At 35.8% G+C, this 27355-nt stretch overlaps 3 protein-coding genes across 4 annotated transcripts; 2 read left to right on the plus strand and 1 right to left on the minus strand.

Moving 5' to 3' along the window:
* LOC109834579 (serine carboxypeptidase II-3-like) lies at nucleotides 1682–12777 on the plus strand. Its single transcript, XM_020402615.1, has 8 exons — nucleotides 1682–1907; nucleotides 10431–10538; nucleotides 10826–11100; nucleotides 11446–11691; nucleotides 11771–11889; nucleotides 12229–12315; nucleotides 12412–12517; nucleotides 12628–12777. The coding sequence occupies exons 1-8, from the start codon at nucleotides 1682–1684 to the stop codon at nucleotides 12775–12777; spliced, it is 1317 nt and encodes a 438-aa protein (XP_020258204.1).
* On the minus strand, nucleotides 8233–10906 carry LOC109832868. 2 transcript variants are annotated; one of them, XM_020400337.1, is made up of 4 exons: nucleotides 10801–10906; nucleotides 9805–9986; nucleotides 9028–9196; nucleotides 8233–8640 (listed from the first exon to the last, which is right to left on the minus strand). In XM_020400337.1, exons 2-4 carry the CDS (start codon nucleotides 9876–9878, stop codon nucleotides 8590–8592), a joined length of 294 nt encoding a protein of 97 aa, XP_020255926.1. In that variant the 5' UTR covers nucleotides 9879–9986; nucleotides 10801–10906; the 3' UTR covers nucleotides 8233–8589. The 2 variants fall into 2 exon arrangements, with proteins under 2 accessions (XP_020255926.1, XP_020255925.1); XM_020400336.1 differs by having other exon boundaries at nucleotides 8235–8640; nucleotides 8750–9196.
* Nucleotides 14570–16618, plus strand: LOC109834580. The gene is made up of 4 exons (XM_020402616.1): nucleotides 14570–15166; nucleotides 15248–15293; nucleotides 15444–15862; nucleotides 16250–16618. The coding sequence occupies exons 1-4, from the start codon at nucleotides 14570–14572 to the stop codon at nucleotides 16616–16618; spliced, it is 1431 nt and encodes a 476-aa protein (XP_020258205.1).

Below are 27355 nucleotides of genomic sequence, written 5' to 3' on the forward strand. Positions count from 1 at the left end.
GTAATATTCTGCACCTTAAATGTAAGCATTTTTCCTACTATGGCGCTCCCTCCCTCCCTCCGTCCCTCCCTAGATTGAGGACACCTGAATGTTCTACTGGAAAAAAAAAAAAAACAGTATACAGGAAAAAGGAAACTATGCCTTATGATCAAGGGCTGATCAAGTCACGCTTATGGAAGTAATGAACATGAAAGTAAACCACCTAAAAGTGACAGGTCAGGGGGGGCACTCTAGCTAACCCTTTCAAGCGCATACTTTATGTTGAAAATTTTGTACTACTATATAGGTGATAGTCGGAATATATAGGTGATAGTTGGAATATGCTCATAGTTTTCTGTCAGTTAATTTTGTTCGAAGTAAAATTTAGAATAGTTACTATTTAAAAAAAAAGATTATTTCATGAGTATCTTTATAATATATGTATAACTTCTTCTAGCTCAGGTATTTTGGTTAAATTACCAATCTAATTATTATCTCTTATATAGATTGTGACATCTCCACTTTAGTTTCACATGGACTAGTATGAAGAAAGAAATGTTAGTGGCTTAAATAGAGAAGCCCAAGGCCTAAAAACAACTAGTACTAGCATTTTGACGGTGGATTTAGTCAACCCACGAGTTGTTCTCCGTGGACCCAAGACTTGCATGCGCCAACGGGCCCGTAGACCCAAGGTGTGACAAATGGTATCAGAACAGTTACCAGCCAGAAGTCTGGAGCTAAGTGCTATACGGGACTAAGTGCTACACTGTGTGGATGTGATGGGAATCACCTCTAGAGTCCACATCACCTGGCAGTAATACTGAGATGTGCCAATTGTCATGTTGTGACGATGAGAACGTCGTCTTTGTAAAGTGGGGTGATTGTGACACCTCCACTTTAGTCTCACATGAACTAGTGTGAAGAAATGTTAGTGACTCAAATAGAAAAGCCCAAAGTCCAAAAACAACTAGTGCTAGCATTTTGGCGGTGGATTTAGCCAACTAACGAGTTGCTCTCCGTAGACCTACAGCTTGCACGCGCCAACGAGCCCGTAGGCGCAAGACGTGACATAGATAAACCATGCCATACATTGGATACCTTTCTTGATTTATGTTAAATATTTAATTTGTAATACAAGTAAGAATTATTTAGGAGTAACCTCGCACTTAAATTTCTTACACAACTCGACTAGTAAGAAGTTGTATAAAAAATTTGATCAACTTGGTCGGATGAATAGGACCCATAAATTAGTATATAATTAGGTAACATTCCAATAGCATTGGGTATCAAATAGTTTTCCATTGTACCCACACGAATCTAAGTCAAGTAGACCACCGAAAACATCAATACACTCCATCCACTAAACACACACATAAGAACCAATATAACATGCTGTGCTTACCAAGTCACTGTTTTATGATTAAAATTTCTAATTCCCCTTCTACATACGGTTCTATTGTTCATTCTTCACGTATAAACTCTATATAAAGCCCAAACACTCTAACAAAAACTCCAAACTAACAAAAGAGAGAATGAAGACCTTCTCCTTGTTTATAGTCTTCTACTGCATCTTTCTTCTTCTCAATATCAATGAAGCCAACAAGCAAACAAACTACAAGAGCTCATTAAAACAAAGAGATCATCAACTCTCATTAAATCAAAGAGATCATCGACTTCTTCGTCATATGATTCATTGCAAGAGATGTTATCTACCAAGTCCTTTTCTCCGGTCTACATTGGACCTCAAGCTGGTATGATGGAAACAGATAAGATTGAAGAGTTGCCAGGGCAACCAAAAGGTGTAGACTTCGATCAGTACGCAGGTTATGTCACTGTTGATCCTAAGCATGGAAGAGCATTGTTCTATTATTTTGTGGAGTCTCCTCAGAATTCTTCTAGCATGCCTCTTATGTTATGGCTCAATGGAGGTAATTATTGATCAAAAAATGAAGGAAAAATTACTTGGAGGAACTAAATTTAATTGGGTCATGCATCCCCACCCGAATCCCAAGAACCATAACCAAAAAGCCCTTATACAGAAAAAATGCAACAAGCCCCCAAACAGAGTACAAACACACTACCCCAAAAAGTATCCCCAAATTACCCTTCCCAATTTAAACCACCATCCCTTTCTGAACGCTGTTACCGATTTCGAGACCCTCTTCCCTTTCGAAACCCTCTTTCTCTTAAGGCCGTCGCCGCCGACAACTCTTTGACTTCGTCTTCGTCGAAGACCACCACCGCTCGTTGTCTTCTTCGAAATCCTCTTCCTCTCAAGACAGTCGCCGCTCGTCGTCTTCGTCTTCGGCGACTCACCTTTGAACCGTCTTCGTCGTCTTCGTCAAAGACCGGACCGCTGTCGCTCGTCGTTTTCGTCTTCGGCGACTCACCTTTGAACCGTCTTCGTCGACTCTCGTCCACCGACAAGCCCCCCCCGCCCCGACCGTAAGCTCGTTGCTGGAGTCGTTTTTTACCGAACAGTGACACTCACTGCTGAAAATACAGGATGACGAATTCATCTTCTCAGTCATCTGAATCAGCTACAATAAAGCCTGAGATGTAAGTATCAACCCAATTATTCACATTTGTTGATTTAATTTGTTTGACATTGTGAATTTATCTGCATTAGAACCCTAAGTTGATGTAGTATCTCTTGTGTTGTGTTTTACAGTAAGCATGATATCAGAATTTGTTACAATATACGTGGATATTATCAATTTATGGATGGAATTGTTCCACGTATGAGGGCTGAACATTGAAATGCTTATGGAGTCTCCAATTTCAAAAACTATGTTAGTTTTGGAGCAATTCCATCGGACAAGGCCACGATCATGTTGCTGCTAGATCATCTGGATTTAGCCACGGGAAAGTTTTTTTTTAAGGATAGCCAAACTGGGACTAAACAAGCGTACACATTTGATGTAAATTAGGTGCTTAAACATACTCGGTTTAATGATGAAGGGAAGAAACCCGAAGGCAATCGCAATACGAAGAATAAGATATGGACCACATACTTCAACAAGAAGCAACAATCACAATACAAGAGTGGTCGAGACTACTTTGAGGTCCTATTGGAAAAATTGGTTAAGTCAAAAAAGAGGACGGATGTTTTAAATTTTGTTATGCTTCAAATCCTCTACCAACTCACAATGATATGAACTCCGATAGTGAGAATGAATGCATCGCGACATATGTTCAAATATATGGCTCGGATAGATATGGTGGATCATTTTCCATGGACGACGATTATCTACAAGGAATTGTGGGACTCTTTCAAGGCTACGAAGATAGCGAAGAAAGGACAGGCATATCTTAGCGGCTGCGCGCCCTTGCTATCGGTGAATTATATATGTTATTTGTAAGTAATATGTTGCATTTGCATCTTATCTGTGATCATTACCTTTTACATGTGATATATGACACTTATATGTGACAATTGTATCTAATTTGTATTATTTAAGTTTACTATTTATTTGTAGTTTGTATGTGATATTATCTTGTTATATGTGATTTTTGCCATTTAAATGTGATATATCACATTAATATATGACATTTGTCACTGCTATTCATTGTTTAATTATGATATTTATAGTTAATATGTGTTTATGTGATAAGTGTCTTCTACATGTGATATATTCTAATGATATGTGACGTTTGTGACCCATGTGTGACATTTGTATCTAATATGTTATACTTTATTGTTTGAATGTGGCTTTTTTGAAGCTATGGTACTATGAGATTTTAAACATCAAGGAGCCGAAAAGAGTAGATGAATCCAAACCACCAATGACAAATTGGACGTTGGAGGGTAAGAAGATGGGTTCGTTGCAGACTACAACGATAATGAAGAAATCAGAAGCTACGAACCACATCTTACCGGAGCAAGATATGCCGATGTATGTCCATGAGGAGATAAAGCCAAAGCCTACAAAGATGAAGGCTAAAATAGAGGAGGAAGTTACGGCTGAAAAACCTTTGAGGAAGAAAATAGTTAAAAAATAGATACTGTTGATGACATTATGTGTGATCTTCTTATTTGTGATATTTCCTCACTATTAGTTTATTGTTAATGTAGAATGAAGCTTATGAAAAGTTGGATGTTGAATGAAGCCTATGAGCAAGAACTTATTGCTCGCGGCGTTGATACGATGGCCATTAAGGTCGAAACTGAAAAAAAGATTTACAGAACAGAAACATATCAGGCAAAAGAAAGAAGAGGTAATAACTTATTTCCTTGTTTCACATGAGGAAAAAAGATATTGAGAAAAGATTTGTTGAACATAAATTGGTTATTGTTTTGACATTTATGCAGCCTTAAATAGAGAGAAAAGATGAGGCAGAGAAAGAAGAAGGGAATGAAGATGAGGCAAAGAAAGAAGGTGATCAAACCCAAGACATGGGCATTGAACTTCGGGGGGTAACTCTCCTGTGATATTTACACCTTATTTGTGATAGTTCCCTGTTATTTGTGACAATTGTCTACCTTTTGTGACATTCATATGTATATTGTGCCATTTTGTCTATATTGTGATGTAAACAGTTTATTTGTGATGTTCGCTTATTATTTGTGATAAATAAATTTCTCATGTGATATAAATTCATATCCTATTTTTGTGATATATATTCATTAACTGTGATCTTTATACAGCCTAAAGAGGTGAAAGTAGCTGAGAAAGTTCCCAAAAAGAAGAAGGGAAGGAAGAGAAGGGAGGAAAGTGATGATACTTTGAAAGAATTTGTTCAAGGGTTACGGGCAAAGAGCCAAAGAACAACAAAGAAGCCCAAGTTCTTAGAATCTCCCTTCCAAACAGAAATGTCTAAGAAAAAAAGGAAAGGAAAGACTAGTATCGTTGTGGTGAAAGATGACGACGACAAGGGGGAGACGGATGAGGAGAAGCCACTTGTAATTTCACACCTGGATATGAGAACATCCGTGCCAGAATTATAGAGAAGGGAAAAAACCGAAGAGAAAAAATTATTGGGGATATTGAATATGAGCATTCATTCTTTACAAGACTTTGATATTAGGCTACCGGTAACAATCAACGAAGGATTTTACCATAATTTTACTATTCATGACGTTTCCGATGTATCGGATGATGAAAACAAGTGGCTTCAGAAAACAAGTAGCTTCAATATTTTCGTATATTAAAAGTTGACAAGTATTAAGTGTTATTCTGTGATATTTATATTTGGTCTGTGATAGTTACATTAAGTTTGTGACATACACACGCAAAATATGATCATTACTGTTTGTATGTGACATTTAGTGTTTTCCTGTGATATTTTGGTGTTGATTTGAATATGTCGTTTATACATTGATTGTCTTCTACATTTTGTAGGAGGATGACTGTTTTTGAGGTTGAAGACCAAACTATATGCATATATGATATGCTTCATCTTTTACGTGGTGGAACTGGAAGATTAAAGGATGAGGTTAGTTTTTATTTAAGTTACAGTGTTACTCAAGTTTTTGACATTTACATGATTTATTACATTTGCAATCATTAGACCGTTGAAGCAATAGTTGCAAGACTTCGAAAATGGTTCAAGCTATCAGAAAATGCCCATGTGGAAAGAAAATTTGCTATTGTCACGTCGTATTTTAGTATGAGTAATGTCGGTCATAATACAATTTGAGTTATATTGCATTTATATGTTATTTGACTTTCTTCCGCTTACTTTCTTTTCTTTTTTCGACGGATTTGATTGCTAACTGCTTCAAATTTGGATGAGCGAAATATCTATAAAAATTATATAAAGAAGCATATAGATGAAGGCAATGATGTGTTGATAATTCCGATATGTCACGCTGATCATTGGCATGTCTTTGAGGTTAATTTGGGGCCAAAAATGCAGACATTACAGCTCCGCTGACCACGAGGCATGAGCTAGAGACGTGTTGACCATCCAACTATTTTTAGATAGGATGGTGAGTGGATATGATCAGACGTCGACATTCAGAGCATTAGAATATGAAGCAATTCCTTGTCGAGCGCAAAAAAGCTCGCAAGTTTCTTATACTTAAACAATTTATTAATACATGTGATACTTGCATGGGTTAGTGACATTGTGGGTGATATATTCACATCCTTATGTGACATTTTGGTATACTGTGTGACTTTTAGGGATGTTATGGAACAGTTTAGTATTCTGTGTGATTTATGTTGTATTTATGTGACATTTTGATATTCTGTGTGACGTATGATGCTGTTATATGATATTTTTACATTCTCTGTGTTATATTCTTGTTACCAGTTACATATCCTGTTATTAAGTATTATGTTATATTTTTACAGATATGATTGTGACATACATGCGTATTTTTTTATCAAGGCGATCCTCGAGAGAAGGGAGGTAATGAACATTGAAGCCTTGCACAGGGAGTCACATATGCTACGAGCAGGACTTGTTGCTCAAATCATATGTGAAGGTCGTGAATAAAAAAAGCTACGATTGAAATTAGATAGTGATGATCCAGAATATCTTTTGTACTTCGGGGTAGTGATGTACCTATGATTGAGTGGAAATATTAGACTCTACATGTAATTGTTTCATTTGTTGGATGTTATGTGATGAATGCTGGATGTTTAAACGTTGTTTGTAAATGATAACCAGTTTACTAGTTTTTTTTTAAATTTCTTGGTGATCTTTTCTTTAACATATTAAATCTGAATAGGTAATACATCACACGAACAGGTGATACGTCACATATAAGTAGTAAATATCACAACAAAATGATAAAAGTAACACGAACATGTAATACGTCACATATAAGTAGTAAATGTCACAACAAAATGACAAAAGTAACATGTAACAGACTACAGTCACAAAAGAGCTTGTATTCTGCCAGGAAACGTTAATCTTGGATAGGTTTAGTGCACATGACTCGGTTATATCCTTCAGTGTGACATCTTGAGCATCGAATTGCACGTCTATTCTCAGATCTGTTGTTGATACGTCTATTCTTGTTCCTTCCACGTCTCTTTGTCGTCTTTAAGGGAAGAATACTAACTGTTTCATTAGTAACATCTGGCTTACGTAAGTTGGAGTAACAATCAACTACATTGAAATTTATATATAATTGAAAATAATAAAATTGCACTTTACCTCCCCAGCATCTATCTTTGCGGATCGGTGGCGCTCTTGGTCATAAAGAACATCACGTGTCAATGGACCCGCCTCCATAACTGAAATATGCACGTCTATTCTCAGATCTGTTGTTGATACGTCTATTCTTGTTCCTTCCACGTCTCTTTGTCGTCTTTAAGGGAAGAATACTAACTGTTTCATTAGTAACATCTGGCTTACGTAAGTTGGAACATGAAAGAGAATTGGTTCGTAACTTTTCTTGAAAGCTTCAGTCACCATGAACCAATCGCAAAACTGGTACACATCTCTATGCATAAAGTTAATAGCAGCACACACATATTTACATGGTATTCGCAATATATCCCATGCATGACACATGCATGTTTTGTGTTCCAAATCAATTTGTACTGATTTTTGTGATGATACCTCCAAGATTTCAGCTGTAGAATGCGATACTTCAAGAGTGCTTCCCTTGGTGACATTTTCTTGGAGGATTTTTTCCACTTTAGGACATAGATAGCTATTTCATTTTGTTGTCATCTCGCGGCGAGTATTCATCCTTTCCATAATTTACACACGAATGTGATCCATCATATCGCAAATGGGAAGTGTTCTCGCCACACGAATCCAACTGTTGAAAGATTCATCAACATTGAAAGTGATATGATCATATCTATGAATCAAACAAAAATTCACTATCACAAATTACAGTCATGTGTCACATATAAATAACAAATGTCACACCCAACAACAAATGATCACAGGTCACCGCTAAGTGTCACATGTAATGGCGTAGTGTCACACGAGACAAGTAAAGGTCATACGTAACAGACGAACGTCGCATATAAAAGCAAAATGTGACATTTAAAGACTCAAATTCATATAAAAGCATAATGTCACAAGTAATGGTAATGATATTTGGCGTACCTTATACCAGGAAATACAGAATTCGCCCAAGTACTTGGACCATAACTTAGAGCTACTTGGAATGCTCTTTGATCTATCATCCTAATCTGATGTAAAACAACTTTAAATTCTCTTTCCGTGTACTTGTATGCAGCAAACTCTAACAATTTTAAAATACGTTAAGCAGCACTTAAGGCAAAATCCATCTCTTTAAGCTTTAATTTATAATTCTCAACAATATGAAGTACACATCCAGAGTGGTACGTATCTAGAAATATATCTTTTAAAGATTGTTTTATTCCTTTGTCGGTATCTGACAAAATTACTAGAGGATGGGGTAGATTGTATGGTTATGTTCGATTGTACAAAATATACCACAATCAATGAATAAACCAACTCTAATTTGCTTCATTTTCTTGGTCACAAACGCAAAATGTGTGTGAAAATATGCCTTGATTACCATCATAAGCAGTCACACCTAATAAGATCCCTTTGTAACGATTCTTCAGAAAAGTCTCATCTAAAAAGAGCAATGGCCTACATCCCTTGAGAAACCCCTGTATGCATGCACCATACAACACAAATAAATATTTGAATCTCCCATCTTCTTGTTCAATGGTGAAGACACTGCCTGGGTTTGTTTCCATCACCTTTATTTGGTACCTAAAAATATTGGTTAAATCACAAATAACTTGTTAAATGATGAACAAGATCTAACTATCACATGTAACACTCAAAAGTCATAATTGATTATAGCATATTCGAAATCCACCTTCTTGATGCTCTGAAGTGACCAGCTGTGCTGTTATGTTGTCCACATGCATGTTGAGGAACAAAATTTTTTATAGCAAAGGTCGACACATGGCTTAATGGTGAAGCGAAAAGCAACCACGGGCATTTTGTTTCTTTTCTGAACATGCAAATAGCACGAATACGTTTTGGCTCATTGTTAACATATTTAAAAGCAAACTTCTTATCTATAGAGTAGTATATAAGAACCATTCTAACTTCTTTTGCACTTTTAAATTGCTGCACTTTTCCAGTAATTACCTCGTGCCACCATGCTGGGATCTGTGATGAGTCACTTACTACGTCGTTCATCATCCACACATGCTCTCCTTGAGGGTTGTTGTTTGGGATCCTCTCTGATTCCTCGATTGTGATCCTCTCATAAGGTTCCTCGATATGCTCTGATGACTGTGAGCTTACATTAGAAACACTGCAAGTTGAATGTAAAGGTCACATATAGGTCATGTGTAATACTTACCAGCACATATAAGACATACATATCACAAATAAAGTCAATATGTCACAAATAAAGTCAATATATTACGTTGGATGTCTTCAGGTCACATATATGACGTAATATATCACGTGTATCCAAAACCTGAAAATATACTTTTAAATACTTACTTAAGCTCTGTTTCTGTCCCTATGGCATGGGTGGGTCCTTCATCTCTTTTAGTAATAGTCATGGTTACCGTATTTAACCCCATTGAACGATGATAATCTATCATGTTGAGAATATCTTTATCTTTTGAAAACTCAAACGAGACATTGGGAAACTTCTCGATAGAGTAACTTATCAACAAGCTTTCGTATGGTACTCTAAAATTCTCTGCAGCTTGCATCTTCAATTTAGCTAAACTTGTTGCCGAATTGACTTTAATGAGGGTTGTTTTACTGTTAAATAAAATCACACACATTAAAGAATCTTCTATTTTGGTTGTTGAAGAAATTAAGAGTAAAAAGTTAAGAATATAAATGGTTGTTGAAGGTTGTTGAAGGTCTTAGGAGTAGATCTAAAGAGAGAAGAGTATATATTACATTGATATGAGGCATGCATTATTTTGGAGGGAACTTAGTAGATTTTTCCCTCCAATTTTCCCTTTTCCCTCCATAAAACCTCTCCAGCGTACACCCCCGAGCGGAAGTGACTTCCGACTTGATGATGGCTTGCTTTGCTGGCCAATAAGACAAAAAACCTCTCTAGCCTACACACCCCCAATCTGAAATGAGTACAAAGGGTAAAATGAGCAATGCTAAAAAATACATTATAAAGTACATATATAATGTTGGATTTGGGGTGTAAAAGCATGAAAACTTGGGTGAAGGTGCTTACAAGTGGTTGACTCTAGTTGCGGGGTGGGGATGCATGACCCAATTAAATTTAGTTCCTCCAAGCAATTTTCCCAAAAATGAAACAAGGTACACAAACAAAGCACTATGAAGAAACATACTCTTCTTCAATTTTCTTTCTTTTCTGTCATACATAAAACAAATTTGGCTAGTAATATCTATAGGCTATGATTAGTGCTATTTGACCAATGTCTTATTCTCTGTTGTAATCTTCTTGATGACCCCTTTAGAATATTCTGTTGTCTATTATTGGATAATGGTTGTAATTGTCTCTGAAATATTCCAATTATATATTGTATTTTTCCTTGATCAAGGACCTGGATGCTCCTCTTTGGGTTACGGAGCCATGGAGGAAGTACGACCCTTCAGGGTAAATAGCAACGGCGAAACACTTAGCAGAAATTACTATGCATGGAACAATGGTGAAAAAATTGGAGAAAGAGTTAATTGCTGACAGACTCCCTGTACTATCACCTAATTACGGATAGACCCATGACTCTTTCACCCTGAGGAGGTATATTCGTCAAAAAACAATTCTATTTCTCTGAGGGTAACAGAGTCAGAGAAATTCACTCGGAGGGTCTATCCATAACAATAGAACCCAGAGGGTCTATCTGCAATCCACCCTTGGAGGAAATGTCTGAAGAATGGATTCTGTATATTTATTTCAATCTAAGTACTTACTTCTTGAGTTCTTTCTTCTTCTCAGTGGCAAATGTTTTGTTTCTGGAGTCACCAACAGGAGTTGGGTTCTCTTATTCAAACACAAGTTCAGACATTTCTCAGAATGAAGATAAGAGAACTGCAGCAGATAACTATGCATTCTTGATGAACTGGCTGGAGAGATTCCCAGAGTATAAAACCAGTGATTTCTTTATTACAGGAGAGAGCTATGCAGGCCATTACATTCCTGAACTTGCACAGCTTATCCTGCAGAATAACAAGATCACCAATCAGACTGTCATCAACCTTTGTGGTGTCACTGTAAGTAAATTGTTGAATTTGTTAGGATAAGTCATATATATTTGGGGTTACTAGCAGATAGACTCCCTGGAGTTTGATTGTTTTTAACTTACTACCCCTTTAAGTTTGTTGTTACAGATAGAACCCTGAGTGAATTTTTTGACTCTTTTTCCCTCATGGGTCAATTTGTCGAAAAGTAATTTTCTCTCTCTGTGGATGAAGCATCAGAAACATTTCATTCAATGGGTCTATTTGCCACGATAAAACTAGAGGGCTAGTAATTTCAAAACAATGATACTCCAAGGGATCTATCCCAAATCTACCCCAAAATTTTTTCTAATGCTTGGAAAATGATGTTGCAATCAGATTGGGAATGCTTATATCGATAAAATCTCCAATGACATGGGACAATATGCATTCTTTTGGAGCCATGCCCTAATCTCAGATGAGACGTACAACATTATCAGTTCAAGTTGCAATTTTACCAGTCAAGATTACCCCAATACCTGTGTCGATGCTGTAGACAAAGCAGACAGTGAACATGGGGATATAGATTGTTACAATATATATGCTCCAGTTTGTGATGGTTCAAAAACTTCATCTGCAGTTGCGGTAAATAGATATAATCAGTAAATAGAATAATTATAATAATGTTTTCATAACTAGTCATCCCTTTTCGCTTCGTATTCAGATGGAATATTTTGACCCATGTTCAGATGACTATGTACACAAGTACCTGAACAACCCTGCAGTTCAGAAGGCCCTTCATGCAAATGTCACAAAATTGCAACGTGAATGGAAAAGGTGCAGGTAGATTATTTCTAGGCTTAATTGTGGATCGACCCCGTGTATTATCGTCCAATTAAGGATGGACCCTATGTACTTCTATTGTTGCAGATAGACCCCCTGAATAAAAGTTTTGACTCTTTTACCCTCAGGAGGTCTATTTGTCAAAAAAATAAATAAAAATGAAACTCTTTCTCTGAAAAGAGTTTTTTTTTGTTTTTTTTTTGTAAAAATCACTCAGGGGGTTTATCTGCAACAATAGAAGTACAGGCTCTATCCGCAATTAACCATTATGTTTAATTTCTTTACTCGCATTAGGTTTATTCCTAACTCGATCACTCTCCTTTCTTTTTCACCTTCCAGTGGCATTGGATGGATTGATAGACCCGATATAGTGTTACCTATCATTAAGGAGCTTACTATTAGTGGCATGAGTTTCTGGCTCTACAGGTAATTTTGGCGCCAAAGCTAACAAGCTCAGATCAACTTATCACTTAACTGCTGGATATAAAGGATCATGTTAAAGAATTAAAATATTTTTTGTAGTGGTGATGTTGGTGGTGTGGTTCCTATCACATCTACAAGATACTCCATCAAAATGCTTGGTTTACCACTTCAGAACTCATGGAGACCATGGTATCTCAACAAGGAAGTAAGTTCTTTCAACAATTCTTATTTACTCTATCAACAACATTAAAAAAAACAGATAGCATTTGTTGGATATAATGAAAAGCTCTGATAATCAAGTTCCTTTGATTATAGGTTGGAGGTTATGTTGAGGAATATGAGGGATTGACGCTAGCAACTGTTAGAGAAGCAGGGCATGCAGTTCCAAGTTACCAGCCCGAAAGAGCATTAGCCATGATCTCTTCTTTCGTCCAAGGACAACTTCCACCTATAAAAGCAAAATAACATTCTCTGTGAAAGAAAGGCTCCACATTCTTTTTTCACCTCAATGTCATGATGTAACTGTAATATAAGGAGAAAAATAAATCATTTTCCATTATTTGAAGTTGCTTTTCTTGCATAGGTCCCAAAATAAGTATATTTGGAAATAAAAGGAGTTAGATTTTTTTTCAAGAGACTTGAGAGTGGTGATCTAACTATGGAAAGATGAAAACTCACCACTGTGACTTTCTAGGTTAAGAATGCATTGTTTCTAATGCTTCACTTGCCGCCATCCGTAGTTCCAAAAGAGAAAAAGAAAACTTCTTTTTCACAACACAAATTTTCTTCAACCCAAGGGATCAGTTAATCAAAAGACAAACAATTGAAGTAGACATCACCCTCAAATCATCGCCAAAGATGAAAGCCAAAAGGAACCAGGGATGTGAACCTTGTGATGCACATTCAAATGTGTTAAGTTAAATATTGGGTATTGGGTTAATGGGATGTTACCCGTTAACCTTAACCCTATTTGTATGGCTATATATATCTCTCTTGTTATTCTCAATAAAACAATTAGGGTTTTCTCTATTCTCTACATGGTATCAGAGCATGAAACCCTAGCCGTCACAAATCTTCATTCAAAAACCCTAGCCGCCGCCTGCTGCTACAGTGCCGCCGCCCGCTGATACAGTACCACCGCCGCTACAGTGTCGTGCTACAGTGCCCCCTACATCGTGTTGCCTATTCCCTCGACATCTCAGTCTTCGAACTGATGAGAGGACGATTGTATCCCTCAACATTTCAGTCATAGAACTGATGAGAGGAAGCCTCGACATTTCAGTCATAGAACTGATGAGAGGAAGAGTGTCTATCTCACGTTGTTGAGATATTTCACTTTTATTCTTGTTTCCTTCGAGAAACAAGAATATAAAAATTGAGCCTTTGTGCAAACAAAAGTCAAGGCTCTCTCCCTCAGGTGATCTCGCCTACGCAGCGTGAGGGCATGACTATCTACCATTCTGCCTCTAATCCTGCTCCTGATCTGCTCTTAGTTTATGTTTCGAAAATTGATCTCTACTACTAATCTGCCTATTTGACTACTATTTGTCTTCTATTGTTGCTCAAAAATAAAAAATGACTACTACTCCGATGTCGGATATCTCCTCCTCTACTACTCCTATTATTGCTGGTGAGACCTCTGCGCCCAAGGTAGTCTTGGGGACTACTATTAAATTAAATGGTGCAAACTATCTGTTCTGGGCATAAGCTTTCCGCATCTTCATTGGCGCTCAGAGCAAACTACCACATCTTCTTGCATCTCCACCACCAACCACAGATCCCACCTACAATTCATGGCTCTCATCTGATTATTGTGTTATGACTTGGCTTCTCAACAGTATGGAAGCACAGATCAGTAGCAGCGTTATGTTTTTAACCACTGCGAAGGAGATGTGGGACAGCCTAAAGATTATGTACGGGAACGAAAAGAATGTTTCTCGTGTATTTGAAATTTATGAACGACTGTTTGCGCTCAAACAGGGAGATAAGTCAGTTCCGGAATTCTTTGGTGAATTGAAGGGACTGATAGACGAACTAGAGATGCATCAGCCTGCAGTAGCTGATGCAGCGACGCTATTAGGGTATCGTCGTGATCTGGCAGTATCTAAATTTCTTTCTGGGTTGAACTTTACAGTCCCAGGTGAGAGGACAGATATTGGGTGGAGATACAATTCCCTCACTGACTGCTACATTCTCCAGAGTCATGCAAGTCTCTACTGGTATTACTTCTGATACTACTACACCATCTCCACCTACGATGGATCAGTCTGCCATGTTCTCTAATCGAGGCAAAGGCCGCGGTCGTGGTCGTGATCGTGGCCGTGATTCAGGGGGAGGACGTGGTTTCTTTGGTGGGAGGCAAGGTGAATCTGATAAGGACTCACGACAGTGTGGTCATTGTGGGAGAACCAATCATATTTCTGAGAAGTGCTGGGAGAAGTTTGGTTGTCCTCAGTGGGCCCAGGTAGCTGATACAGAGTCGACTAACTCATCTATTTCTACTACTACTTCTGGTGGTCCAGCTGTTACTGCTCCTACTGTTCAGATTTCTCAGGCAGATTATGAGAGGTTGCGCCAGCTAGAACTCTCTCAGAATATTCATTCTGCTACTCATGCATCCTCTTCAGGTATGGATGCTTACATAGCTTCTTCTCACAAACCCTGGGTACTAGATTCTGAAGCCTCATCTCATATGACAGGTATAAAGGATCACTTTGTATCTTTACATCTTTCTGATAAGTTTCCTTCTATCCGCATTGCTGATGGTACTCTTTCTCCAGTTCGTGGTGATAGAGTAGTTCATGCTACTTCCTTTTTAAAACTAATTGATGTGTTATATGTTCCCAAATTTCCTGTTAGCCTATTATCCATTAGCAAGTTTACAAAACAAAATAATTGTAAAGTCACATTCTTTTCATCTTATTGTGTTTTTTAGGACCTAGCAACTGGGATGAAGATTGGTTCGGGGCATGAGAGAGAAGGTATGTACTATTTAGACGACAGTGTGTCAGAAGCTGGCCTTGTTGCATCACAGTCTGACTCCACTTTATTGTGGCACTGGCGTTTGGGTCATCCTTCACTATAAAAACTTAGATCGGTAGTTTCTATTCAGCCATCTATTTTTTCTTTAGGTTGTGAGTCGTGTGAACTGGGTAAGCACCATCGTGCTACTTTTCAGAGTCGAGTCGATAAACATAGTAGTTTTGTTTTTGAGTTGGTTCATTCCGATGTCTGGGGTCCTTATCGTGTTCCCTCTGTGCAAGGTTTTCGATATTTTATTATCTTTGTTGATGATTTCTCTCGCATGACGTGGCTTTATCTGTTAAAAGAGAGGTCAGAGGTCTCGCACGTTATTGAACTCTTTTATAATGAAATAAAAACTCAGTTCTCTACTTCTGTTCGTATTCTTCGTACTGATAATGCTTTGGAATATATGAAAAGTGATGTTTCAAAATTTTGTGCTCTTAATGGCATTATTCATCAGACTTCTTGCTCTCACACTTCACAACAAAATGGAGTTGCTGAGAGGAAGCATAGGCATATTCTAGATGTTGCTAGAACACTGATGATACATATGAATATTCTAAAGTATTTGTGATCTGATGCTGTTCTCACTGCAAATTATTTGATTAATCGCATGCCTTCCTCTGTCCTTGATGGTTTAATACCATTCAATTGTCTTTATCCTGATAAAAAACAATTCTCTGTGATTCCCCGTGTCTTTGGTTCTACATGTTTTGTTCAGGATTTAACTGCTGATTTGGATAAGTTGTCATCTAGATCCATCAAATGTGTTTTTGTTGGATACTCTCGTACTCAAAAAGGATATAAGTATTATCATCCGTCCACCAGAAAATATTTTATGCCTGCTGATGTTATCTTTTTTGAGTATGTCCTATATTTTTCGTCTGGTTTCACTACTATTGGCTGTCCACAGGTACCACTACCTTCTTCTGCTCCTACTACTATTCCATTACCTGCTCCTGTAGCTCCTGCACCGAAGCCTCTACTGACATACTCTTGCCGCCCAAAAGTACATGCCCCTGAATCTGCTACTGCTGAAGCTTCATCTCCAGCTGTCGATCCATCTCATGTTGAGACCTCTATTCCTTCTGACTTGGATATCCCTATTGCTCTTCGAAAAGGTAAACGGTCTTGCCCGAAATATCCTATATCTCTTTTTGTCTCTTATGACCGTCTCAATCCATCTTTTCGTCAGTTTGCCTTGTCCTTGTCTACTGTATCTATACCTAGGTCATATGAGAAAGCTATGTTAGTACCAGCTTGGAAGCAGACACTGTTATAAATAGCGGTAAATAGCATCACAATAGCGGCACTAATAGCGTTAGCGGTCCCTTCCCGTGACGCTATCGCCCGCTACGCTATCACGCAATAGCGTTGACATATTACGGAATATGAGCAAAAGCGGCTAATAGTGTGTCATAACGGTAAATAGTGAGCGATTGTATTCGAATTTTGCTTTTTGACTGCTATTTAAAAGCGATTTGAGGCTTATTTTTTTTTAAATTAAACTCAACCCTTGACCATTGTATTCCACCGTCTCCTATGATTTTCAGCATACTCCCGTCACCTCTCATAGCCTTTGACACCTACATTGATACTTCCTTTCAATTCCTTCACCGTGAGCTCCTCTTAGGGCAGTCCTGTCACCGCTAAGCTCTTCTTCTCGAAGACAACGACTTTTTGACTCCTCCAGTCATCTTCGATATTACGTGATGGTTACATGTCTATTCATGTTTAGGATCTCTTTAAATCATCCAATATGTATTTTTAGATTTCTTAGATTTTTCTTTTTTAGTATTTATACATATCTAAATTAGACCGCTATTTGACTTTGCGTTTTTTACCGCTATTTTGCCACAATAACCCGAAATAGCCTTAGCGATGCCTCACCGCTACGCGACGCTATCCGCTATCGATAACCTTGGAAGCAGGTCATGGATGAGGAAATAAATGCGCTACTTTCTAGAGGGCCTTGGGACTTGGTTTCTCTTCCTACTAGAGCGACTATGGTTGGTTGCAGATGGGTGTATATCCTAAAATATCGCCCCAATGGGTCTGTTGACCGTTATAAAGCTCGCCTGGTTGCGAAAGGCTATACCCAGATATATGGTGTCGACTATTTTGAAACCTTTTCTCCCGTTGCTCGTCTCAACTCCATCAGAATTCTTTTCTCTCTGGCTATTAATATGGATTGGGCGATGCACCAACTAGATGCGAAGAATGCTTTCCTTTATGGTGATTTGGACGAGGAGGTTTATATGGAGCAACCTCATGAGTATGTTGCTCAGGGGGAGAATATTATCCATCTATGGGTTAAAGCAGAATCCTCGAGCTTGGTTTGATAAGTTCAGCAAGGTTATTTCTAATGTTGGTTTCTAACGTTGTCAGTCTGATCAATCTGTCTTTCTTCGATGCACAACAACTGGTTTGGTTATTTTAGCTGTATATGTTGATGATATTCTGCTGACTGGGAGTGACTCTATTGCCTTAACTGAGACTAAGGAGTATCTAAACCGTCATTTTATCACTAAGGACATGGGAAAGCCAAAGTATTTTCTTGGGATTGAAGTTGCATATCAAAAACATGGCATGTTGTTGTCCCAAAGGAAGTATGTGCTAGATTTACTAGAAGAAGCAGGTCTCTTGGAATGCAAACCTGCAAGCACTCCAATGGAGGCAAATGTTGATTTATGGCGTGATGATACCTCTCTCCTAGATGATGTTGGACGATATAGAAGACTAATTGGGAAGCTAATATATTTGACAGTTACCAGACCTGATATTACTTTTGCAGTAGGTGTATTGAGCAGGTTTATGCACAAACCTAGAGAGGTTCATTGGACAGCAGCTCTGAAGATTTTGGCATATGTCAAGAGTTGCCCTGGCAAAGGATTGTTATATAAGAAGCATGGACATACTCACATTTCGGCTTTCTCTGATGCTGGCTACGCAGGAGGCATGGGAGACCGGAAGTCAACCTCAGGATTTTATACTTTTGTTGGAGGTAATCTTATGACTTGGAGAAGCAAGAAACAAGATGTAGTATCACGATCTAGTGCAGAGGCCGAATATAGAGCAATGGCTCACACTGCTTGTGAGATGGTGTGGCTAAGAAAGTTTATGACAGAGCTTGGTTTTGTTCAGCCTGGACCCATGCCAATGCATTGTGACAACCAGTCTGCCATTTATATTATACAGAATCCTGTGTTTCATGAGAGGACAAAACATATTAAAGTTGACTGCAATTTTGTCAGAGATGCTTAGGAGAAGAAGATAGTATCTCTCATATTCACTCCGTCCTCACAACAACTTGCTGATATTCTTACCAATGCTACTTCTTCAAAGGTGTTCTCTACTATATGTGACAAGCTGGGCATGGTAGACATCTATGCTCCAGCTTGAGGGGGAGTGTTAAGTTAAATATTGGGTATTGGGTTAATGGGATGTTACCCGTTAATCTTAACCCTATTTGTATGGCTATATATATCTCTCTTGTTATTCTCAATAAAACAATTAGGGTTTTCTCTATTCTCTACAAAATGGTTCTAACTTTAACCCATTATTTGTCCTGCTTGAGAATAACCATAGTCATGGTTCACATCATGATTAAAGAAATGAAGACACAAGACATCAAAAAGAGTAATGGTGTTCACCAAAATCAAAACTTAGATGGAGTTTCATCAAGGTGTAATTAGTTCTCTATGTAATAAATTGTCATATAATAGAGGCAAGGATAATATTCTCAAGATCCTGTGTCGAGATTTTTAAGGAAGGACATAGTCTCTATGACTACATTTTAATGATGATATCTCCTCAAGCCTTTCCTTGTGGACTAGGCCATATTTGATCACCATCTTCTTTCATGTGTTATGTTATTTGCTCTACAACTAACCACATGGAAGGGAAGCTATCAGAAAATATCTGATCTCTATCATGAGCTTAGTTGAAAATGAAATAAAACAAAAAAGAACATTTGATTCTCTAGTGTAACAACCATGTCATGTGCAATATATAACCTATGATATGCCAAAAGTTGTAGCATCTCTCCTTTAGAACCCATGTGCTCTTCAAAATAGATACTCTAGAAAACAAAGGAATCTCACGGTATCAACCATATCAACCACCCCTTTTGACTTGATAACTACCATCACAGGATTACTAACATCCAAGATATCCAATAGCACACAACACATGCAAAAGTAACTTGCAATTAGCATCTAAGAGACAATATGACCCCTTAACTTTTAACTAAGCTTCTATCAAGTACTAAAGACTACTAACGCACTAAGGGATTTTGTTAAATGGGAACACCAGAGCAAAAGAATTTACATCTACGTCTTTCCTCTAATGTTGGAGAACAGAGACAGGAAGAAGTTGCTTTTGTTTGTCTCCCTTAATTTGTACCGACTAGTTCATCCATTTTATCCTCCTGATTTATTGATCTCTAATTTAACTTTTGAAGAAACCGTTGCCGGAAAAATTTTTGTTAACTCAATTATCCTGACCAAGCACTACAAACGAACTTCTAGAAGAAAGGGGTTTAGTTAAATCTTAAAATTCAACTAGTAGACTGCAGAAACTGCAAGATATAATTCCTCATCGGAAAACAGTAAAACAATGTGAATAGTTCCTCTTTTTAATCCATTAAATCATAGGTAAAATGTCCTGTTGTAAACCAGCCCAAGCTTTCCTATAGAAAATTCAGATGCAGTATTAACAGGGAAAGATTACAAAAAGATTTTGACTGAAGACCGCAAATATTGATGAACAAAAGGTTGCCATATTTTCTTGTTTTTTCATGATAACAGAAAGGAACTTTCTCAAAGATTCATCAAAAAGAAGTTAAACATAGTTAACATGCTCTGGGAACGTTATTATTGTTATTTTTTTTATCATTCATTGTACGTCATAAGATAGAAACCAACTTTTTCTATCATAATGGTAGGCATCACTTAGTGGCCATCACTATAACATGAGAAATGCCCTACTTATTTTTCGGTCACAAATTCAATGAAAGGAACAAGTATAAAAAGTAATAACAACTACATGCAGGGTCCCGAAAGTGGGAGAGCAAAACACAAAAACCACCATAAGCGTGCACTCTACTATGCAGCAGTGCTCCACTAACTAAGTGGATCACATTTTGGCTGCCAGCAACATAATAAACGACAAAGCCAAGCCTCAAAACAAAGACTCTTCTCTTTCCGTTCTCTTCTGATATTATTTGTTCACAGAAATCTAGAATGATCAGGTATAGTCATAAATCTAGAATTCAGAAAGAAACTAGTGTATTTAGTCCTTGCTACTCTCAACTGTAAATAAATAGGTCAAACCTTAGCAGACTCAACACTTAAATGAAAACTGCCACAGGAGTTACATTAAAGGTGAAAATATTCGCTTTTTACATTGGACGATGCAGCTTTCCCACCCGCTTCAAGATATCTAATCACGTGTCAATGTCGATTTTCAAACAACAAATGGATAAATTTTCAGAAGGCTCAACTGCAAAGGACACTGCATTAGGCCTAAAACTGAGATCTTTATATAGTATACGAATATTTGGGCGTCTATGTCATACTGAAATCTACATCCACTTCAGTTATTCTGCACAATAATATTCTCTTGGGCATTTCATCAAACACCATCTAATCACAATCAGGTCTGTGCTTATATTACTGTGATACTAAGTTGCCTGATTATGTTTCACGTTTTAAAGATAAATTTACAATACAATGAGCACATAACTAGTCTTCAATCTAAGACATCCAGCAGAAATTATATAAAAAATTGATTGGACAAAAAAAATAATCAACAGCCCTGCACATGAAATATTAAACTATTGGAGGGAGGAAATGATGGAAATAGTTAATGTACCTGCACAATTTGTTTGCAGATACTTCTCCATCATCATCTTTTTTTAATTTAAAAATCTTTTTTTTACAGAAATCATAACCATAGCATGGCTCGTAATCGAGCAAGGCAATGCACAGTTGAATTAGGGGTAATTTTGTAAATCTTGTGGGCCTTAAACCAGACTGGGCTAAGATGTATGGATTTGAAATGCCTTAAGTCCTGTTTGGCGTGGCCGCTGGGCTGAAAAGGCCTTACTGATTTGTACAGTACAACAAAAATTTTTTAGTGCTTTATATCTTTGGATAAATGACGATCATTTCGAGTTTATTATGATCAATTTCATTGTGAACTGAGTGATTAAACGGGTTATGATTCTATAATTTGTTTGATGGTTTATTATTATTATTATTATTATTATTATTATATCTTTTTGAAGTCACCTTCAATTAAGGGTTTAGTTCCCTAAAGATAATCCGAGCAAAACCCACCAGCAAAAAAAATTACCCTTTCGATCGTTTCGGACCCTTTGGCTAAGGACTTCGCGACAATTTAATCAAATACTTTTCGTTATAAACAAACAGCAGAGGATTTACTTCTTCAACAGAGATTATGTATTATTAAATGGATGATGGGCAGTACTGCGATCCATGAGAATAGTGTTAATCCCTCGCTATTGCAGGGCCCAGTGTCTAAATAGATTTGAAACAACCAAATAATAATATACAACTTCCACCCAATTTTATTGTAAAGTGAACAACATATTTTTAAGTTTTAAAATTTTATTGTAGCATATACAATGTTTTTAAATAGATGATGGGCAGTGTGTTTCATAAGAATTAGTATTTAGCTCGCGCGTTGCTACATGTATTGTTTACCGAGAGGTATATTTGTTGCCAAATTAACAATATAATTTTTATATATAACTATTTATAAAAACTTCAGCAATAATATTTTTTACTAATATTATAGAGTGAATTTCCGAACTACTTAACAAAATAATACAACACTTAGCAAATTTTATTAAATTTCCACACTATGGCCCGAAAAGATTTATATTACTGAAATGTCCGGTAAAGGTTAAGTTCATCGTTTGCAAGAATAAAGAAAAAAGATATGACACTATTTTCAAGGTTAAAAAATGTTACTTCAGCTTCCACTTGAACCGTGGATAAATAGCCAAAAAATCACTCCCGCATGTAGAGCATGTCTAATATTCAAGAATTACACTGTGCATGAACAGTTTTTAAGGGAAAACCTCATTATAATGTGAACAGTATGACTAAGGATGAAAATTTTACTGTAATACAAATAGTACTTTTTCTATTATGAAAGAATATCTTATCAGGAATAGTGTTTACTGTAGTATGAATAATCATTTTATTTTTTTTCCTTTTTAAGTTAGAAGTAGTAGATTACATTGATGATTACATTTAGAATAAATCCTAATCCTTTTGTGTATCATTTGTCCTTAACCTCACCTTTTGACTTTGTTTATGAAGAAAATCTCATTTGTTGACCGTACTGGACCATGTGTTTTTAATCTACAGTTTACAACTTGACTCCTGCTAAATTCTAGATTCTGTTGTGAAAAAGAACGGAGGGAGGAGTATTTCTGTCTTTAATTAATCTTGACCCTTCCTTAAAAGTTGAAACAACAACCTCCACACATAGATGCATGTGGGATCAAAAAGGGCATGCTATTTGAGTACCTATACATACCTACAGATTCATTGTCCAAAGTGACCACACATCTGAGCGCGACAGTTTATTTTTTATTTTTTATTTTTGGGTAGGGACAAAATTCCAAATGTGCCCTGCCCCCTATTTATTCCATCGACATGCGGGTGGTTGTGGTTAGGGGTGTGTAAACGGTCGGTCGGCTCAGTTTTTACCAAAATTTGAATAACCGAACCTGTCCGCCTATAATTCAAAACCGAACCGAACCGTTGCAAGTCGGCTCGGTGCGGTTCGGTTCAGCTTGTTCGGTTCTAACTTCATCAAACTTGTTATCAAACAATATAATGTGTTAAAGAAAAAAAAAGATATCAATAAAGTAAGAGATTATGAAGCATTAAACATTGATATTGTTTTTAACCATAATGATTCAGGTCCTAATAGTTACAAGGAATGAACTCACATCCATCCAAACAAAACGTAAGCATTTCTCAAGCAAGTTACAAGGAATGAACTCACATCCATCCAAACAAAACGTAAGCATTTCTCAAGCACAAAATTTGAGTTCAAAAGTTTTGAATGAACTCACATCCATCCAAACAAAACGTAAGCATTTCTCAAGCACAAAATTTGAGTTCAAAAGTTTTATTCCTATGAGCCCACTCCCCTATTTTCCTACTATAACCAGAGAGGGCCAAAGAAGGGAGTATGTTAAAAATTCCCCGTAAATCCTCTTCACCGCTTTTCCAGCTTTAGTCGTCAACCTCATCGTCGTCCTGCGATATACAAAAAAAACTAGAAGTTAGAACTAACACGAGAACCACTAGAACTAACAGGGGCTCAACTGGAACTAACATACCACTAGAACTAACACTTATATTAGAAATAACACTAGCTAGAAGTTAGAACTAACATGACATCTGTTAGAACTAACACGAGAGCCATTAGAACTAACATGGGCTAACTTAGAATTAACATACCACTAAAACTAACGCTTATATTAGAAATAACATTAGCTGAAAGTTAGAACTAACATGACATCAGCTAGAACTAACACAAGAACCATTAGAACTAACATGGGTTCAACTAGAACTAACATACCACTGGAACTAACGCTTATATTAGAAATAACACTACCTGGAAGTTAGAACTAACATGGCATAAGCTTACCCAAATAGAAACAATTGGGTATTCAGTAGGTTTAAGTCGGTTCGGGTTGAAAAGTTTTCAACCCAACCCGAACCGCCCTACTTATAAAACCGATTTTTAGGTCGGTTCGGGTCGGTTCGCTCGATTTTTTTAGTTTGGACCGAACCATGCTCAGCCCTAGTTGTGGTAGAGAGCAAACTCTTCTAAAGTGGTCAAGTTCATGAATAATTGATTGCTATAAATTAGCAAGTGTTTTTTCTTTCTCATAATTTTAGACTTTTTACTGTTACACTGATAGAGATTTTCAATCTATACTACTTATAGAAGAGAATACCCATGTTAAAACTTTTGGTTTTCTTTGTTACCCTTTTAATTTTTTTATTAGTCACAATTATATCATTATTTATAAAGCTAAATGATCCATAACCCCTCATTAACTATGCGCCTCTTCATTTTCTCAAATTATTTGGTCATTCACTAGAATATATTGATAATTTATAACGATTAATAAATATATGATAATTTATTTTAAAGAATTATTAATTATATACAATAGTAATAATTATTTATTTATATAGTACATAATTATAATTATTAATAATAGTATAATGGGGGTTATTACTTTATGTTGTAAATAATATTACCTTATTCGATAATTAATATCATCTTAATAATAAATATTTTGGATGTTATAAATTAAAAATATATTTATTTTGGAAAATTAATTTTTATAAAAATATTTTGGTCCTTGAAATTTATGAGACATACACTTTTCTTTTCTTTTCTCCAAAATATTTGGTCATTCACTAGAATATATTAATAATTTATAATGATAATAAAATTAATAAATATATTATAATTCATTATAAGGAAATATTATATTTAATGAAATAACAAAATTATTTATTTAATAAATTATTATACATTATTATAATTATTAATAATAGTATAAATAGGGATTGATTCTTTATATTGTAAGGACTATTACATTTTTTGATATTATAGTATCATCTTAGTAATAAAAAATGGATATTTTGAATTAAAAATATTTTTATTTTGGAAAATTACTTTATATAAAAATATTGGATCCTTAAACTTTATGACACATGCACTTTTTTTGGAAAGTAAATGTCTCATAAACTTCAAGGATCCAATATTTTTATATAAAATATCTTTCTTAAATTATAATATTTTTAATTTATACCATCTAATTTTTTATTTCTAGGATGATATAATTATCAAACAAGGTAATATTCTTTAGAACATAAAGTCATATAATATTAAAAATTATTGCCATTATTTAATAGATATTGTAATAAAATTTGTACAAAACATAAATATTAGTAATATAAATGGTTTAGTTATTTCAATAGTGTTAAACTAAGGATTACATTATTATTTAATAATTATACTCTTAAATAAATTGTTTAATAACATAATAACAATAATCAAATTTAAATAACTACTAAATGTAAATAACTTAAAATTTTTAATCATGGTGTAATAAAATAACTTTGTAAAATATTTATATATTAATTTGTTAAAAATAGAATATTAAATTATAAAATGTCCACATGCAAATCATGTGCACTATACTAGTCTAATACGATTATAAAAGTGGATTGAGATGTTAAAATATTTCTTTCGAAAATGCCCTTTAAAATACATGCATAAAATACATAAAATACATGCATCCATACATAAATCATAGCATAACCCCCAATTAAATGCATACTCATAATACATAAAATACATGTATCCATGCATCCATACATAAATCATAGCATAACCCCCAATTAAATGCATACTCATAACTCCCAAATAATTTTATTTTAGAAGTCATAAACGTGCAAGTCATAACCCCAATTAAATGCATACTCATAACTCCCAAATTATTTTATTTTAAAAGTCATAAACATGGCATAAATGGTTTTTATTTTGTGGTAATCACAATATTTAAATAGAACGATTATGATAATAACAATAAATTAAAACTCGGAACAAACATCCATGCATCCATACATAAATCATAGCATAACCCCCAATTAAATGCATACTCATAACTCTGAAATAATTTTATTTTAAAAGTCATAAACGTGCAAGTCATAACCCCAATTAAATGCATACTCATAACTCCCAAATTATTTTATTTTAAAAGTTATAAACATGGTATAAATGGTTTTTATTTTGTGGTAATCACAATATTTAAATAGAATGTTATGATAATAATAATAAATTAAAACTCAAAACAAATACACTTTTAATTATGTACTAAATGTTGTTTACACTTTTGTAATCTCCCATCATCAAATTAATTCGGTTATGATAATAGCAAAAGGAAGGAAGGAAAGTAAGAAACTAAAATTTAAGTTTGCATATTATTATTTTTTCCACCTCACATAATTTGAACATAATAGGGTGGATGTCCTAAAATACTAAAGCATAAAGAGCATTGCAATGATCTGTAAATTATTTACTATTCAAGTAAGCCTGAAAACCTTATGTTAGAGGATTTATATTGGGCGATTCTTCAACGAGGTTGCGTTTGATTTTCCTCAATAGAGGAATTAAGGTGAAGGCACAATGGTTAAAGCACAAAAGACACATTTAATAATTTTCATTCTCAACTAACGTAAGACACTATTAATCTTTTTTAACTCCTCATTCAAATCAAAACCCTCTTCATCTCCTCCGTATCATAACCTCTACATTCAATAATATATAACTCCACCATCCCTGCCTCCTTCTCAACAATCCATTCACCATAACAAAGAGTACTGATATCTCTCCTGTAAAACATATATAGCTTGCCGAAACAATCTATCATTTTCGCACCGACAAACCCAACCATTTTTTAATTTCACGTATTGACCAACCTTGATGACAACGGTCTTGTGGACTATTGGAGCGAAATGATGTAGCTCCAACATCGGTGCTCTAATAAGATCGTATTATTCTTCGTCAATGATGAATAGCACATGGCCTCGATTGCGCAGATGATAAGCTAGCTTCATCTCATTTTCATTTTTAGTTTTTGTACACAGTTATCTATGCTTTCTGCAAGATGTCTATGCTATTATTGTTGGATTTAATCTAATAAATCTATTTGTGGGCACATATGATTAATCAATGTGTATTGCTATCTTTCAGGATAACCCATTAAAGTGATCAATTAAGTTGGGTTAATTTGATATTTAAATAAGTCATGGGGTTATATGTGCAGATACCAGGTTGTAATTGTAATTTATTGAGGGGCTAAATTACAAAAGTACAACATCTATAAATAAGGGGTTATGGTCCCTAACCTAGGGTTACAATCTCTAATTCTCTACACCCCCATCTA

This window comes from Asparagus officinalis, chromosome 3 (genome assembly GCF_001876935.1).
Source record: "Asparagus officinalis chromosome 3, Aspof.V1, whole genome shotgun sequence".
In the NCBI taxonomy this organism is placed as follows: Eukaryota; Viridiplantae; Streptophyta; class Magnoliopsida; order Asparagales; family Asparagaceae; genus Asparagus; species Asparagus officinalis.

Excerpts from the sequence above, each read along its gene's own strand:
- LOC109832868 (XM_020400336.1), bottom strand. The coding sequence starts at position 9,878 with ATGGAGGGAAAAGGGAAAATTGGAGGGAAAAATCTACTAAGTTCCCTC. Across the intron at positions 9,197-9,804 it reads AATGCATGCCTCATATCAAT|TGTTTCTAATGTAAGCTCAC; the intron begins GTAATATATACT and ends TTCAACTTGCAG. Across the intron at positions 8,641-8,749 it reads CACTTCAGAGCATCAAGAAG|GTACCAAATAAAGGTGATGG; the intron begins GTGGATTTCGAA and ends CAATATTTTTAG.
- LOC109834580 (XM_020402616.1), top strand. The coding sequence starts at position 14,570 with ATGGATCAGTCTGCCATGTTCTCTAATCGAGGCAAAGGCCGCGGTCGT. Across the intron at positions 15,167-15,247 it reads TATATGTTCCCAAATTTCCT|GACCTAGCAACTGGGATGAA; the intron begins GTTAGCCTATTA and ends TGTGTTTTTTAG. Across the intron at positions 15,294-15,443 it reads TTCGGGGCATGAGAGAGAAG|GTTGTGAGTCGTGTGAACTG; the intron begins GTATGTACTATT and ends TTTTTTCTTTAG.
- LOC109834579 (XM_020402615.1), top strand. The coding sequence starts at position 1,682 with ATGTTATCTACCAAGTCCTTTTCTCCGGTCTACATTGGACCTCAAGCT. Across the intron at positions 10,539-10,825 it reads TTACTATGCATGGAACAATG|TGGCAAATGTTTTGTTTCTG; the intron begins GTGAAAAAATTG and ends TCTTCTTCTCAG. Across the intron at positions 11,692-11,770 it reads AAACTTCATCTGCAGTTGCG|ATGGAATATTTTGACCCATG; the intron begins GTAAATAGATAT and ends CTTCGTATTCAG.